Raw genomic sequence first — 14,257 nt, 5'->3', positions numbered from 1 at the left:
ATTGTCTTTTCAGAAGCAGATTGGATCTCGTCCATTCCTCCTTTAAAGGAGCGAAGGGAGCAGCAGCGGAGTGTTTACGATGCGGTCGATGGTTTAGGATTCGTGGCCGCACTCGCAGGCTGCTAAAACATTGATGCACCATTCATGCATCAGGTGAACGCATCAGTCATGCCCAGTCCAGATTCGGTTGATGGTCGACCATTGGTGGCCATGCAAAGTTGAAACTACGAGGTTCGACGGTGGGCTCCTGTACGAGATGTTTATGTTTGACGTTGGTTGCAGTCCAGACTCGCTTCCATCTCTCATCTTCATTTATATATTGTGGCGTGGTGTGATTTTAGGCGAACAAGCGGCGCTGGCTTTATATCCTGATGTATCGAAAGGTACAGGTTGACGATCACTTTTTGGTAGTCCCGGGTGGCCGCTGTATCATGACGGATTTGCGATGTCAGTGCATCCGTGGCGAAAGGTCCAAGGTCCAGGCTGACGGTAGCGCAACGCATAACTGGGCAGCTTTGCATTGTCCGCTGCAAACCAGTCGGCAGCAGGCAAGCCGACACGCCTCACGAGTTGCCCAAAATCCATCGGGTGCAGATACCACTCACCGGGATCAAAGGTCTCCCCGCTTAGCCAATCGGCAGTGAGGTTTTGGGTCCCCAGTCAGATGCCTGGATATTAGATGAACTCCATGGGCTTCGGCCCAGCTGAGGAGAGAGCATCATAAGGAGCAAGACCTCTGCCTGTTCACTACGGCAACGGCTGTCATGTTGTCGCAGCGAAGGAGAGGCCGCTTTCCAGGGATATGCTGGATATACGCTGGGGCTACCAACGCCTCGCCCCCCACTCACTGTTCTACAGGAGGATGGGAGCACTTGTGGCCGCCTGACGAGTGACCTCGATCCCGCCCCTCCAGGACGGCGGACCCCCTCTCTGACCAGACGGGTGGGTTTAGGGCTGAATGTAGGACTGGAGCCTACAGAAAAAATGGCACTGAGGGCCTCTAGGCCGCGGGCCTTCTCCAGCTGCTCCCTCTCTTTGAAGGCAAGGAACTCCTGGGCGGTTTTCCCCATCGAACGATGCACATTTCACTCAAGACAGTCTCCCTTCAGGCCAGCCAACATACCTGGGAGGGTAGCTGAATCGTGCCTCCCCGCCCCTTGGCGACTGAGCGAGCAAGCAGAGGGGCCAGGAATTGCCGGAAGCGAAGTGGCAGTCAAGCCAACCGCGGAGTGCCCAGGTCGGTGACTCGATCGCACCGCGGGTCTTTGACGGCGATTTTGTTGTTTCTCCTCCCGAGCCAGCTAAGGCACGGCAATGCACACAAAGTCGAACAACAGTCGATGGACGAGGAATGCGAGTTGCTTAGCGAGAGCCGCGGGTCAGTCCCCGCAATGCATCGCATGCGTCCGCCGTAACAGCTGGGCAGAAACGGCAAATGGACGTCTTGTCGGTACACGCCGGTGCAGCATCACAACGCGCCGGTGCAGCTTCACAACACGCCGGTGCGGCGTCACATGGTCTGACGTTGTCGCTGTTGCCCTTGAGCGAGCTGCAGGCTCTCCATCAGAAGTTGCCTTTGGGGCCGTCCATAAATGACGTCACGCGATTTTGGACGATTTTTGACCCCCCCCCCCCCTCGTCACACGGCGTCACAAAAAGTCAGACCCCCCCACTCAAATATGACGTCACAAAGCTCTGCCCCCCCCCCCCCCAAAATAAAACATGCTTGAAATCGCTTTAAACTATTGTCATTGTAGTGCGTATTTAATGTGGCGCTGCACTCTGATGCTGTAGGAGAAACCATTTATTTTAAAAGTCTATTTAATTAAGTAGAACGTGTTGTCTATATTTATTTAAAGTTGCGCATTTTGATGTAACGTCACATTTCTCACCCTCCCCCCCCTCATCACACATCGTCACAAATGTCTGAGCCCCCCCCCCCCCCCCCCCAGGTGCGTTATGAACGGCCCGGCCCCTTCGATTCAGCAGCCGCTTTCCCATTTTGACCGTGTGACATGAGTCCGTAATCTCTTGATGCCACCGTCCACCACGAATTGATTCCCGAAATGAATTGGGGGAACCGTCCGACCAAGTCTGGGGCACGAGGAGTCAAAATCTCTGCCCTTGGAACTCGGAGCAGCCAATCGTCACCAGGTTGGGTGCCGCTACACGGCAACAGACTGTCAGCAGCAGGAGCCCTTTAGCTCACTTCAGCGATTGTTTCTTGCTGTGGTTTTACTACCTGATGACGGACGCTTGTGTTGCGCCCGAAACGTCGTGATTTGATGTAATTTAATTTATACCTATGTAATGCGAGCGTAAATGGGGTTGTTGCTGGGCTCTGGTCCAATCACACGGCACGGGGTATTGGGGGGCAGAGCCTGGTCTGCGGGGCGTGTGGGAGGGGCCACCGTTCACCTCGGCTCCAATGGGAGGCGAGGTGAATGGGGGCGGAGCCAGCGGGGTATTATGGGAAGGCCGGATCTGATGATCCGGAAGGGGAGGAGTCAGGGTCACGTGGGGGGAATGTATATAAGTGGGAGCCCGGAAGAGATCGGGGCAGTCGGGGAAGTTAAGAGGCTGAACCACGTTGGGTGGTGAGGAAAGATCCGCGCCATCGGCCACGTGGCCGAAGGACCTCAGCACGCCGTCAGCCAGCGGTGTGCGGAGTGAGGGAATAGAGGAGCTAACGGAGGAGCGTGCGGGGGACGCGAGAGAGAGCGTGCGTAGCACGCGAGAGAGAGAGCGTGCGTGGCACGCGAGAGGGAGCGTGCGCGGGGCGCGCGCGAGACGACACTGGTCCGAGAGGAGGCCAGTGGGGGGTGCGGAGAAGAACCTGAATAAAAAACAAACGGAGACCAGCATCGCCTGACAGAGTCTTTTATTACACCTACGTGACTTTACCGAAAGAACCAAACAGTATGGATCCCTGCAGTCACGAAAACTTCAAATCGAGATTTTGAAACTTCGTGTTCAGCCGCTCGTATAAACATTCGTCTCCCGACTGCTTCGATGTCATGAGGACTGATTTTGACGCATCCGGCAAGATTTTCTAACCGGGGTTACGAATCACGGGGAAATAAATAATTATCTTAACAACTTTTTTTTTATTTAACTCGCTGTCTGTTGTATCCTTAAATCTTGTAACTCAATTTTGACCCACTTCCCAATGTGCTATCGACTGCAAACTTGATATACTTATGTCAAACTGATGACAATACTGTATTCTATGATTAAAAATAAAAAAAATAACATTTTTTATATGTTATGTTTCGGCTTGTTTCTAATTGTCCACGCTCAACTGACGTTGGCTGTAAATCACCATGGTCCCTTCACGTTACGACAAGCTTCGGGGCCACTTCCTGGAGTCGTGCGAGTTCTTCCATTACTCGTACGGTACATTTCATTAAAGCGTGTTTAAAAAAAAGTATTTTAAAATATTGCTTATTTTTAGTACCGTGCACCACCGGTGTACCGCTAATGCGTTTAAATGGGGTTAGGCCGACAGGCAGGCTAACCGTTGAACGCACAGGAATGGCCCTGTTGTTTAAGCAGAAATAATGCCGGACAATGATTAAACGATCATGGTAGGGTAGGGTAAAGTACCGCGATCAAACACCGCGGTACTGCACGTGCTCTCAACAAAACATTACCGCGAGTACAAAATATCGTGGTTTATAATATCGTGGTCTATAATAATATCGTGGTATATACTAATATCGTGGTATATAATAATATCGTGGTATATACTAATATCGTGGTATATAATATCGTGGTGTATAATGATATCGTGGTCTATAATAATATCGTGGTATATAATATCGTGGTTTATAATGATATCGTGGTATATAATATCGTGGTATATAATAATATCGTGGTATATATCGTGGTTTATAATAATATCGTGGTCTATAATAATATCGTGGTCTATAATAATATCGTGGTCTATAATAATATCGTGGTATATAATATCGTGGTCTATAATATCGTGGTGTATAATATCGTGGTATATACTAATATCGTGGTATATAATAATATCGTGGTTTATAATAATATCGTAGTATATAATAATATCGTGGTTTATAAGCACTGCAACCTGCACAGCACCACATCAAAAACGCTACCTAATAATACTCTTTGTTTCTTTCGGTAAAGTCACGTAGAAAGAAAATTTAATTAAATAATAGCATACGTTTCGATTGCAACACAAACAATCATCATCAGGTACGAATAAAAGAGAAAACAAACCTAGTAAACGTATAAATATAATGCAATACAACACAGAGAGTCGGCTAACATAACACTCAACTCCCCACCTGGTTGATTACGTTCTTCCAAAGATTGATAAATTTGAGAGACAAAACAGACACGGAGACACACAGACAGACACATAAGCAGAGAGATAACACAGAGAGAGACACACACATAGGCACACAGAGAAACAACGCCTCTGTGTCGAGGCCTTAAATAGAGAGGGGGCCAGAGAGAGAGGGGGGGGGGGGGTAGAGAAATTAGCATGTCAATGAGAGATTTAGAGCTTTCGTGACTGCAGGAAATACGAGAGCGACAACACAAGGGACACACAGAGAGAGAGAAAACACTTAATCAAACAAACTTAGTAACATTTGTTAATGTAATACAATGCAACACAGAGTCGGTCAACACACAATTAACGCATAGCCTGGTTGATTACATTCTTCCAAAGTTTGCTAAATTAGAAGTGTAAAATTTTGAGAGAGGGACAAGACACACAAAGACAGACACATAAGTAGAGAGATACAACACAGAGACACAGAGAGAAAACGAACTGCAGGAAATACTAGAGAGACAACACAGAGACACACACAGCGAGAGAGAAAACACACTTAATAAAAACAAACTTAGTAAAATTTGGAAATGTAATGCAATGCAACACAGAGAGTCGGTCCAACACACAATAAATACCTAATAATAGTTGACTTCAAAATAGTTTTCCTCGTGCGGGATAGGTGTACAGAAATGGTGCAGAGCCAAAAATCTAAAACAATTAGTTGGAATTTCTGGGGTCATGTCTTATACAGTTTTTTTTATTTTAGATTTCTGACGCTGGCACGGAGATGGAATGTTAATTTCTTCATAACAGTGCCGTCTGGCGGTGGCCCACCGAGTAAACAGATGCAGTGGCTCGCTTTTCAGAGTTAAATGCTCCAGACGCCCGTTTTATTTCACGCACTCACAATGGTACTGTATTACATAAAGAATAATTAACACCGGTAAAATTATTTTTACGTGTTGTAACTCAAGGGGTTATGCATGGCAGTAGAAATAGAAAAGTATTGCTTAAATATTCTGAATACAGCACTCGCCAACCTTGGAGCCAGGGTTCAGGGTAGGGTCACCACTTGTCTGGGTTATTGTCATCTGTGTTTGGGTAGCAACAGAGATATATTTGTACCGAGATTTGGCATCAGTATTGTGTGAAACTTTATTGCAGAATACCACCACTACACAGATTTGATAGACCTCGCGCTTACTGAGAAATATGTCCGGGTTTGATCTACAGTGCATGAGGTGGTGACTCTTCATTCATTGCGAAAAGCGAGCCCGAGGTGCAACTTTACATGCTCAGCGCTGTCAGTCTGGCCGATGGTACGAGTACAAACATTAATGTTTCCCTATGGTACGTCACATCCCAAATATGCATTGTATGCATCCGCAGAGCAACAATAAACCACGGATCACAGAGGCTGTACATTTGGTCGAAAGCCCCTGCTGGATCTGTAAGGCGGTGTGCATGCGCAAACATGGTGTTGAAGTTACGGCACAAACTGTATTGACATAACCCACAGGGTGTGTGTACGCAAGGAGGATTTATGAAAGCGTACATCGTGATTTAGTTACTGATTTTTGCAGGCGGTTGGTAGATTATATCTATAGGACAACCACCGTTGACGTTCCCGCAGAGTGGTACGAACTTTATTGAACCTAGAGGGATAATTGCCTGAATCAGCCCCCAACCATGACCTGAAGTCATATATAATGCACGCATTCATGAGAGAGATTATGAGTATTAGCAAAAGCAAGTATATTTGTCTAGGATTTTGCATCACGTTTTGTATAAATTATTTGGTAATGCTGCATTGGCTGTGGTGAACAAGCACAATAACAAAAACGAACAGGTTCATTTATTCAACACTGTGGCTTTAAATTAAAAACGCAATAGGTGACGTTTTTGGTAAAGGCACCGAACAGCACATTCATAGCAAATAAATGACTATTTACGTGATGTGATCGATGTGCTGTGAAGAAGTGCCTCTTATCGCCTGTTAATTTAAAGGCAGTATTTGTTGGTGAATTTGTTCTCGTTGTGGCTTCAGTGTGAATCCCAGTTCCCTCTGCAGCTCTCCTAATGCCAGTCCACCACTCAAATCAGTGCATCTCTCAACACAGGCGGCATCCGCTTCTGAGACCTGAAGGAGTGCGAGCGAGCTCTGTGTGGGATTGGCGGCCTGCACGCCGCTCCGGACGACAGCTCGGTGTAGTCCAGCCACCGGCATCGGCCATCCGCCAGCGTGGCCTCCACCTGTCGCGGCGGCGATGCGGACCGGCGGTCCCTCCGGCACAGACTATTGGCGTACATCTTGCGGATGCTGACGTTCATGCTCAGCACCCTCTGTGGAAAGACCCTGTCCACCACCACAGCTTTATCCGCATCCTGGAGCACAATGTGGGACCCATAGTAGCTGCCACGCTCGAGCCCGAGGCTCTCAGGAAAGTGAGCGCTTGCAGGTGTGCCGAGCCCACCCGGGCTCTCCGGTAAACCTGCCCTCGTTTTCTCACAGTGCTCGCCGCTCAAGTCTTGAAACCCGAGGCTTCTGCTTCTCACTCTGTAGGGTTCATGCGAGGGAGTGTGCGTACTGTGAACGAAGACCCTGGTGTCGTCCGGCACGAAGGGCCAGTACTCTGCAGGTTCACCTGGCGCAGTCCCCAACACTGAACTCTTTGGAGTTGAATTCTTGGATTTGGATTCAAACGGCAACTCTGCTTGATCCATGTTGTTGTTACAGATCTCCAAAGCAGATGCATAGGATTTCAGAAAACTCTGTGTGGAAGGAGAGAGGAGGCTGCCCTCAGAAGGGCTACGCAGCAAGTCTGATGAGAGAGGAGATGAATGGTATGGAGGAATGACAGAGTCGCAGGGGATGCGGCTGGAAACATTAGAATAGCGTGGTGGAGCCGTTGGGGTTGGATTTTTTATTACTTTAGTAAAGGGAGCAGTCATGTTTGAAAATTCATAATCAAGTGAGGAACACGACTGATTGGTTTCAGAGTTGGATAAAGTGTACGAATGAAGGAAGTTAGAGAAGGAATTCCGGCTTGGGACCGAGGGGAAGTGAAATTGAGACTCGAGTGACAAGGAGGAACTGTGAAATAGGTTTGGTGTTGAGGGACACTTACACATTCCCAGTGTTGGAGTATGGGACTGCAAAGACCACTGCCCTGGCAATCGACAAGCCCTGCCACTGGGAGAGGCCGGCTGGCAAGACCCGCATTCCTTGCACACACCCAATTGGTGATCGACTGAACCAGCGCTCGTCCCTGCGTTATTGTAAGGCTTGGAGAACCAATCAGCATTACATGAGGAGCAATGTGACTCGTGTAAATGGTTGCGTCTGCAAGGGGACCTGCAGGACCTGCCAGTATAAGTGTGCGACTCCTGGACACAACATAACTGTGCAGGGGAGACTGTTTTAAAGAGGCCAGAAGTGGATGGACACCGCGTGAGTTGCGGTGAATCACTGGGGCTGGACAGGCAAGGGGAAGAAGGGGGCCGAGCGCGCACAGTAGGCGGTTCAGCCCTGCGGAGCCCTGTTTGGGCCTTCCTTGTCGGTGGAGAGGCTCGCCCATTTCCCAAGATGTCAGCGAGGCGTGAGCGACTCGCATCCGAGTCACGTCCTGCGAGGAACCGTTGACTGTAACACTCGCTGTCATTGTCCACACGAGCACCTATGGAGGCAAAAAACACAATACATACATTTCCAACGCAGTGTGCGTGCGTGTGTGCTTCAAGTACAACATTTAATTGTGCTGCTGTGGCAATTTTTGGACAAACCTGCTCTCGGTAGTTCTGTGGGCTGTGGAGATTGCTTTCCTTCTCGTCCTGACCGTGCGTATGGCTTGCCAGGAGGTGGACTCATCAAAGTTGCTCCTGAGATACTGGGATCGTTTCTCCCCGTTCTGCTGAAGTTGTCCGGACTGTCGCAGCTACTCCCACATTGCCTCTCGTTTTGGAATCCTGGTCGCGATGTGCGACTATTCCACGCAGCGGCATTAGTGCTCTCAGAATTCGTGCAATGAAACCAGATGCCCTCTGTGCACCCGTCATCAGACGGTTTTGCTTGGCTATTGCCGATGTGTTCAAGTTCGTTTCGGGCATGAGGCAATGCAAACTCTACAGATTCCTCAGGAGCTTTGGGACTTTGATTTGAGTCGTTTGTAACACGTGGACAGGAGTCTTCTTCTTCCTCGATAAAAAGCGGTGTGTGGTCAACATCCCAAATAGTGGGAGGGATGTTATCTCTGAACTCTGCCAAACTGCTCTCGATGCTTGATATGAGATCGGCCCACGTGTCAATAGTTTTATTTTCATTTTCTGAAAACGCTTCTTTGCTTGTGGCTGAAGAAACCTCAACATAACTGCTCACAGGTGAGCTGTGCACCAACTGCTCTTGTTCAGGAGCTGTCGACGTCAAGTTGGAAAAATAATCTTCTATAAATTTGTGCTCTAGCGTGAGCATTTCTATGATATCCATCCCACGCGCGTCTCCAGTTTCAGCCTCACAAGCGTCGTGCCCGCGTGTCTCTCCGTCACCGGCGCACAGCGAGACAGGTGCTGGCTGCGCTGCCGGCAGACCGTCTGCGCACCGTCCCTCACGCTCGATGCCGACGCCGTTGCCTCGGGCTACATCGTTTCCATTCTTCCTCACGAAGGGCGAAGAGACGAGCTCGGACGTCACGGTTTGGACGACCGCTCTGCAGTGCTCCGCTACAACGTCGACATCAGCCGGGGCGCATTGGGTCACAGTCGGGGCAGTTTGTGGCGATAGATTTTCGAGCGGACTTATGATTGGTGAGAATCCGGCCTGCACTGGCAAATGTTCTGCTTGATCGTGTCTAAAAACGTTGCTCCGCACGACCTCCGTAGAGGCAAACTGGAAGGTTGTGTCCTCTCCATCGTCTACGTCTTCATCGTTGTTTCCCTGCTCACTTGGTGATCCACTTTTTGGAGGGTGTGAAGCGGAGATGCCGCCGTCAGTTGCAGAATCCCCCTGCTGTGAATCATCAGAGGTGTGATGCGTTAACGGCGAGGTCTCTTCACAGGAAACGTGAGAGGAAACGCATCCTGCGGCCTCCCAACCGAGGGTCTCCTCCAGCATTTGTGCGGCGTCTTGGCACGACAGCCACACATCATCTGCCTCCGATGCGTTCAACCTGCGACCACCTTCAAATGAAGGAGCCGCATCCACCGTGTTTGTAGGATGAGTTGGGCCTTCCTGCGGAGCTACTGGCAAGCCTCTTGACGGACTCTCACAAGGCGCATGTCTATACAGTTCGATTTCTGGTTCACCGTTCCTTTCCTTTGTGCTGCTATCATCACACACAGGCTGAACAGCAACATCTGTCTGATCTGAGTTTGAGTTTTCCATGAGAGGTTGTTGGGATTTTTTTACTGGAAGCATTTCGAAATCCAGCTGGAGAACTTTTGTCTCAACGGGCTTCTGATTATCATCACACGGTTGTGGTGTATCCATAATATCAACCACCTGAATTGCTTCATTCCTATCCTGATAAAACTCTTCTGGTTCATCATCATCGATGATGATGGACTCGCGTACAACGCGCCCTGCACGCTCCTGCTGCGGCACGCCATTCTCGCGCGTGTGGCTCTCTTGCTTCTCCTCACCCACTTTGACATTCGTGGCATGGTGTTTTGAAGGGTATTCATCATGTTCCACTGGCTGTACCTCACTTCCGGCTGCCAGTAATGGCTCAGCTGAAGAGACAACGCAGTGCTGGTCCGTGCCGGCACAATGGGTGTCCTTTCCCATCCCTCCGCCACCTTCGGCTGTGGCCAACGCACTCGCAGAAATCAGGGCTCCACTGGAGGGCAGCGTCGCACCACCCTCTGGGGTTTCCAACGTGTTCCCATCACACTGTGCCTTCACAGGGGCCACTTTCTTGCCATATTGTGGGGCCACCAGCCACTCATACTTGAGCTCAGCCGCAAGGACTTCCAGCATGGGCTGCAGGGAACAAGACAAACACATCATTTACAATGCCACAGCACAGACAGAGGCACTTACATTACAAACTGCAATGCCTGACATCCATTGCTTGTGTATGTACCAGGCGGGATGAATACCTGCGATAAGATGGGGCTGAGGTGCATGCCCTCCAGGTCCACAGACTGTCGATAGAGGAAGCGCCTTCCTGCCTGCGCTCGCAAACTGCACTCGCCCTCCCTCTGCTGCAGCGACAATCAGTGGCACATGGCTGTGAAGGTGTTCCCCGAGTTGTAGGCCCCTTAACTCAACAACGAACCATTTACTCCAACAACCGCTCTGCTCTTCGGTCCCAAACCTCATCGGGAGTTTAACTGTCCCGAGAGTAAAAAGCCGAACAGACGCAACTCTCGCTTTGACACAGAGCTGCTTCGACGTGGAACGATCTCCCAGACTCACGAAAGTATGCCACCAGTCTTAACTAATTGTAATGTTTAATTAAACTCAGTGGCACAATATCTGCGACCGTTATAGCTGAAATGCACTCTACATGAACTGGCAGTGTTCCACATCGAATCGTTCCCGTGTTTATCTGTGTGATTTGGTGCGGTATTCACTGTACAAATGCAAACTGTAGAGGTTGTAAATTGAACACGTGTGTGTGTATATATACGCAGTGTCATCACGTGTTTGCTGTGTGTGCATTAATCGATACCTGTGACACCCTGGTAACCGAAATGTTCCACCTCAAGCGATTTTCGAGGTTAAAAATGTGAATAAATAACAATGAAATAAATTTTACAGGTCCACGCAGTAGCTGAAGGTAGTGATTATGCGTATTCTTCAGCCAAAGTTTGGATTTCAGACACATTGCATTTCCCTGGCCGTGCTTCAATGTGAATATGGCACAGGGCACCGTGTGATTGGGCTCCCACCTTGAACCCGAGCCGCGTGGGATCGGTGGCAGCGGTCTGCGAGCTCGCCTTGGCCTCCACCCTCCTGCTCTGCAGCTGCTGACACTGCTGCCCTGTCCCCGTCACCGCTGCGTCTCCACACGGCCGTGCCTCCCGCGCATCTGCCCTCCCCTCTTGCTGGCCCGCTGGCCCATCCTGCCGGTCCGTCTGTGTCGCCTGTCGATCTGCTTGTCCCTTCTGCCGGTCGTCTTGCCGCATGTCGCCGTTGGGAAGCGGGCGTCTCCCCGTGGAGGCTGCCCTTTCCAAGCTTTCGGTGCTGCCTTCCCCGAGCCCAGGCCCACCACCGACCTCTGCATCCCTCAGCAGGCCACCGTCGACACTGCCCGACCGCTGAGCAGCAGCAGCAGCAACGCAAACAGTGCATAGGGTTAGTAGTTCAAGTCAAGGTGATTTGCTGCTCAAATGTGCATTGGGGTGGTGCTCATTTCTTATTTACAGCGCTGAGTCATTCGTGGAAAGTCCATATCCCCATAACGGGGAAGAGGCTATCCATCGGCCTTTCACTTCAGTCCATAGACCGAGACCAAACTTTTTACGTGTTGGCGATACTTCACTTGGCAACACGTAAGTTGTACCAACATCTTTACATTGCCACTTGAAGTGAATTATGCAATAAACTTACTTAATAAAAGTGCATTATCACAATCTCATTTTAGTAACATTACATATTTGACACCAGTATATTGAACCGATTCCTTGCCCTAGTCAAGAGGCTGCAGTGCACGGCCTCTGGACCTGTGACCCGCAAAATATGTGGCGTGTGACACTTACAAATGTGCAGAACTGTTGACCACATCACAAACGGGCACTGAACTGTACACCGCTTGTTGGCACGCGCGCAAGGGCCGTGTACATTACATGGCTGTGATCATGCTCAGCTTGTTCACAAACACGTACCTTTCGGACAGATGCTTTATCCAAAACCGTTTTGTATTGTGGGTTGGGCAGAAAATAAAACAGGAAAATTGGTTAGCAACATGTAAGTGCCGATACAACATTGAATTATACCCTTCATATATTTGGTAATGTGAATAAAATATAAATGAAGTAAAATTCAGTTTGTGAGTCACCTTACAAAGCAGTGCAAAAGGCCTTGTTTAGTTGACCACCCGAAATCCTTACCTAGTGACTCCAGAGGCTTTGGCTTCCTGTCTCCCGGTTCTGCAAACACAACAGACAAGTTCAGTCAGTTTAACACGTGGGAGGCTTTCGCGACCAATATTATTCATCATAAACATTTTTGGGTGAGATCGCGTTATTTATAAATGTGCCGTAACCCTGCACCACCCACCACGGCCAAACAGCAAAAAAGTGTCACGTTGAAAAAAGACAAATAGTTTACTACTTCAGCCCACCGGTTTGTTGAAGAGTGAATCCACAACATTTACAGTTTTTGAGTACGACGCTTCGCTGGTAATTACGCGTGCCTTCCAGCAATAGGAAGCTGGCTTCGGTTGATGGCTCGGGTGCCTTTCTGTGCGGACTTTGTGTGTTCTCCCCCTGTTCTATGTGGACTTCCTCCAGATTATCCAATTTACTCCAAATAAAAACGTGCAATGCAACTGCTCTTGGACAAAGAGCCCAATGTAGCAGGGACCCTTCGGGAAGAAGAGTCCTCGGACTCAATGTGTCTTCCCTGGGTAAATGCATAGCTATTATTATTACATGGCTGGGGATGTCCACAGAGCTATGGACCCAGGGGATGTGTCACAGCATGTGGAGGGATTGGCGGATGTGCGCCAGTCGTCTCAGCGTGACTCGTTTACAAGAGTAACGGCCACCGCTGCGAAGCCCCAAGGCATTTGCCATCAGCCCCCTTTTGGTGCAGCTGGACCCCGATGCCCTAACGCAGGGAGCAGGGGCTGGATTGTCACCTGATTTGCGTCGTCCTCGCCGGGTGTACCAGCTCTCCTTCTTGGGATCGTCTCGGCCGCAGTGGGTGGCAGGGGAACCTGCGGCAGAGTCCGGAGCCACAACTCTAACCGGGTGTACCGTATAAAATAATAATTTACATTTGTAAGGTGCATTTTATCCAAGGATCCCAATGTGCCATGTATGGAAAGCAGGGAACCAGCCTAAACAAACCAAAACTGTGGGGAAAAGGCCATCTTAAAGAGGTGAGATTTAAGGTCAGATGTAAATATTCATAATCAACGTTTTTGGGTTTAGATCGCGTTATTTCTAAATGTGTCGTAACCCTCCACCACCCGACACGGCCAATCAGTAAAAAAGTGTCACATTGACAAAGGACAAATAGTTCACTGCTTTAGCCCACCGGTGTGTTGAAGCGTGAAACCACAACATTTACAATTTGAGTACGACGTTTCACTGGTAATTGCATCCAGCATCATCGGGCAATTCGCCAGAATGGTGAGGTTCTGCTCTGTCTCCCGTTCTTATATAGAGCAGTAGCAGGGTGACGTCATCATTAACTAATTAACTCATCAGGTGCAACGATTTGAGGGGGGTGGTTATTGTAATTATATACTAGATTAGTAATCAGGCAGTAGTTACGATGCGTGTTGTAGATTAGTAATCAGTTGGAATGTGTTTTATTGTGATTATGCTACATTAGTAATCAGTTAGTGTTTGTTTCCTTATAAGGAATTGTAATGTATCTTATTTAATAATACGCTTCCAGGCCGCACTAAGCCTGTAGCTGTCTGGCGATTAAAGTTATTTCTGTTTCTCTCAATTTCAATGGATTCTCTACTTAGTCTTTGCCAGTAGTAACTAGTTTTACACAACACTTCAACGTTGTCAAAATCAATTGAGTGTCCCTGTTGGCAAGCATGTTCTGCCACTGCCGACAGTTGTGTTTGCGATAGTTTAATATTTCTCTGGTGTTCTTTTAGTCTTACACTAATGTTACGCCCTGTCTGTCCAATATAGCATCTGCCACATAAACAATTAATCCGATATACACCTTCTGTTGATAAGTTAGGTAATTTGTCTTTAGTGCAAGTTACTAGTTGTTGAATTTTGTGTACTGTACCAAATCTTACTGTAATGTCTTGCTTT

The 14,257-nt window shown here is 48.8% G+C and overlaps 1 protein-coding gene across 5 annotated transcripts in view; it reads right to left on the bottom strand.

Annotated features, from left to right (window-relative positions):
- Window positions 1-4,884: 4,884 nt before the first annotated feature.
- LOC133341502 (uncharacterized) overlaps window positions 4,885-14,257 on the bottom strand; it is a 36,417-nt gene continuing 27,044 nt past the window's right edge. For all 5 annotated transcript variants that reach the window (XM_061550195.1, XM_061550194.1, XM_061550196.1 and 2 more), the window contains 7 exons: window positions 13,111-13,188; window positions 12,359-12,397; window positions 12,134-12,147; window positions 11,198-11,566; window positions 10,403-10,507; window positions 8,093-10,283; window positions 4,885-7,986 (listed from right to left, as the gene is read on the bottom strand). In XM_061550195.1, the coding sequence (XP_061406179.1) occupies window positions 6,404-7,986; window positions 8,093-10,283; window positions 10,403-10,507; window positions 11,198-11,566; window positions 12,134-12,147; window positions 12,359-12,397; window positions 13,111-13,188 (4,379 nt within the window). In that variant the 3' untranslated portion in view covers window positions 4,885-6,403. The remainder of the gene's footprint in view (window positions 7,987-8,092; window positions 10,284-10,402; window positions 10,508-11,197; window positions 11,567-12,133; window positions 12,148-12,358; window positions 12,398-13,110; window positions 13,189-14,257) is intronic.

Source organism: Lethenteron reissneri, chromosome 11 (assembly GCF_015708825.2).
Source record: "Lethenteron reissneri isolate LAM-NWPU_2019-01 chromosome 11, ASM1570882v1, whole genome shotgun sequence".
In the NCBI taxonomy this organism is placed as follows: Eukaryota; Metazoa; Chordata; class Hyperoartia; order Petromyzontiformes; family Petromyzontidae; genus Lethenteron; species Lethenteron reissneri.
The sequence above is the reverse complement of the archived record's forward strand: the minus strand, read 5'-3'. Positions and strand labels throughout refer to the sequence as shown.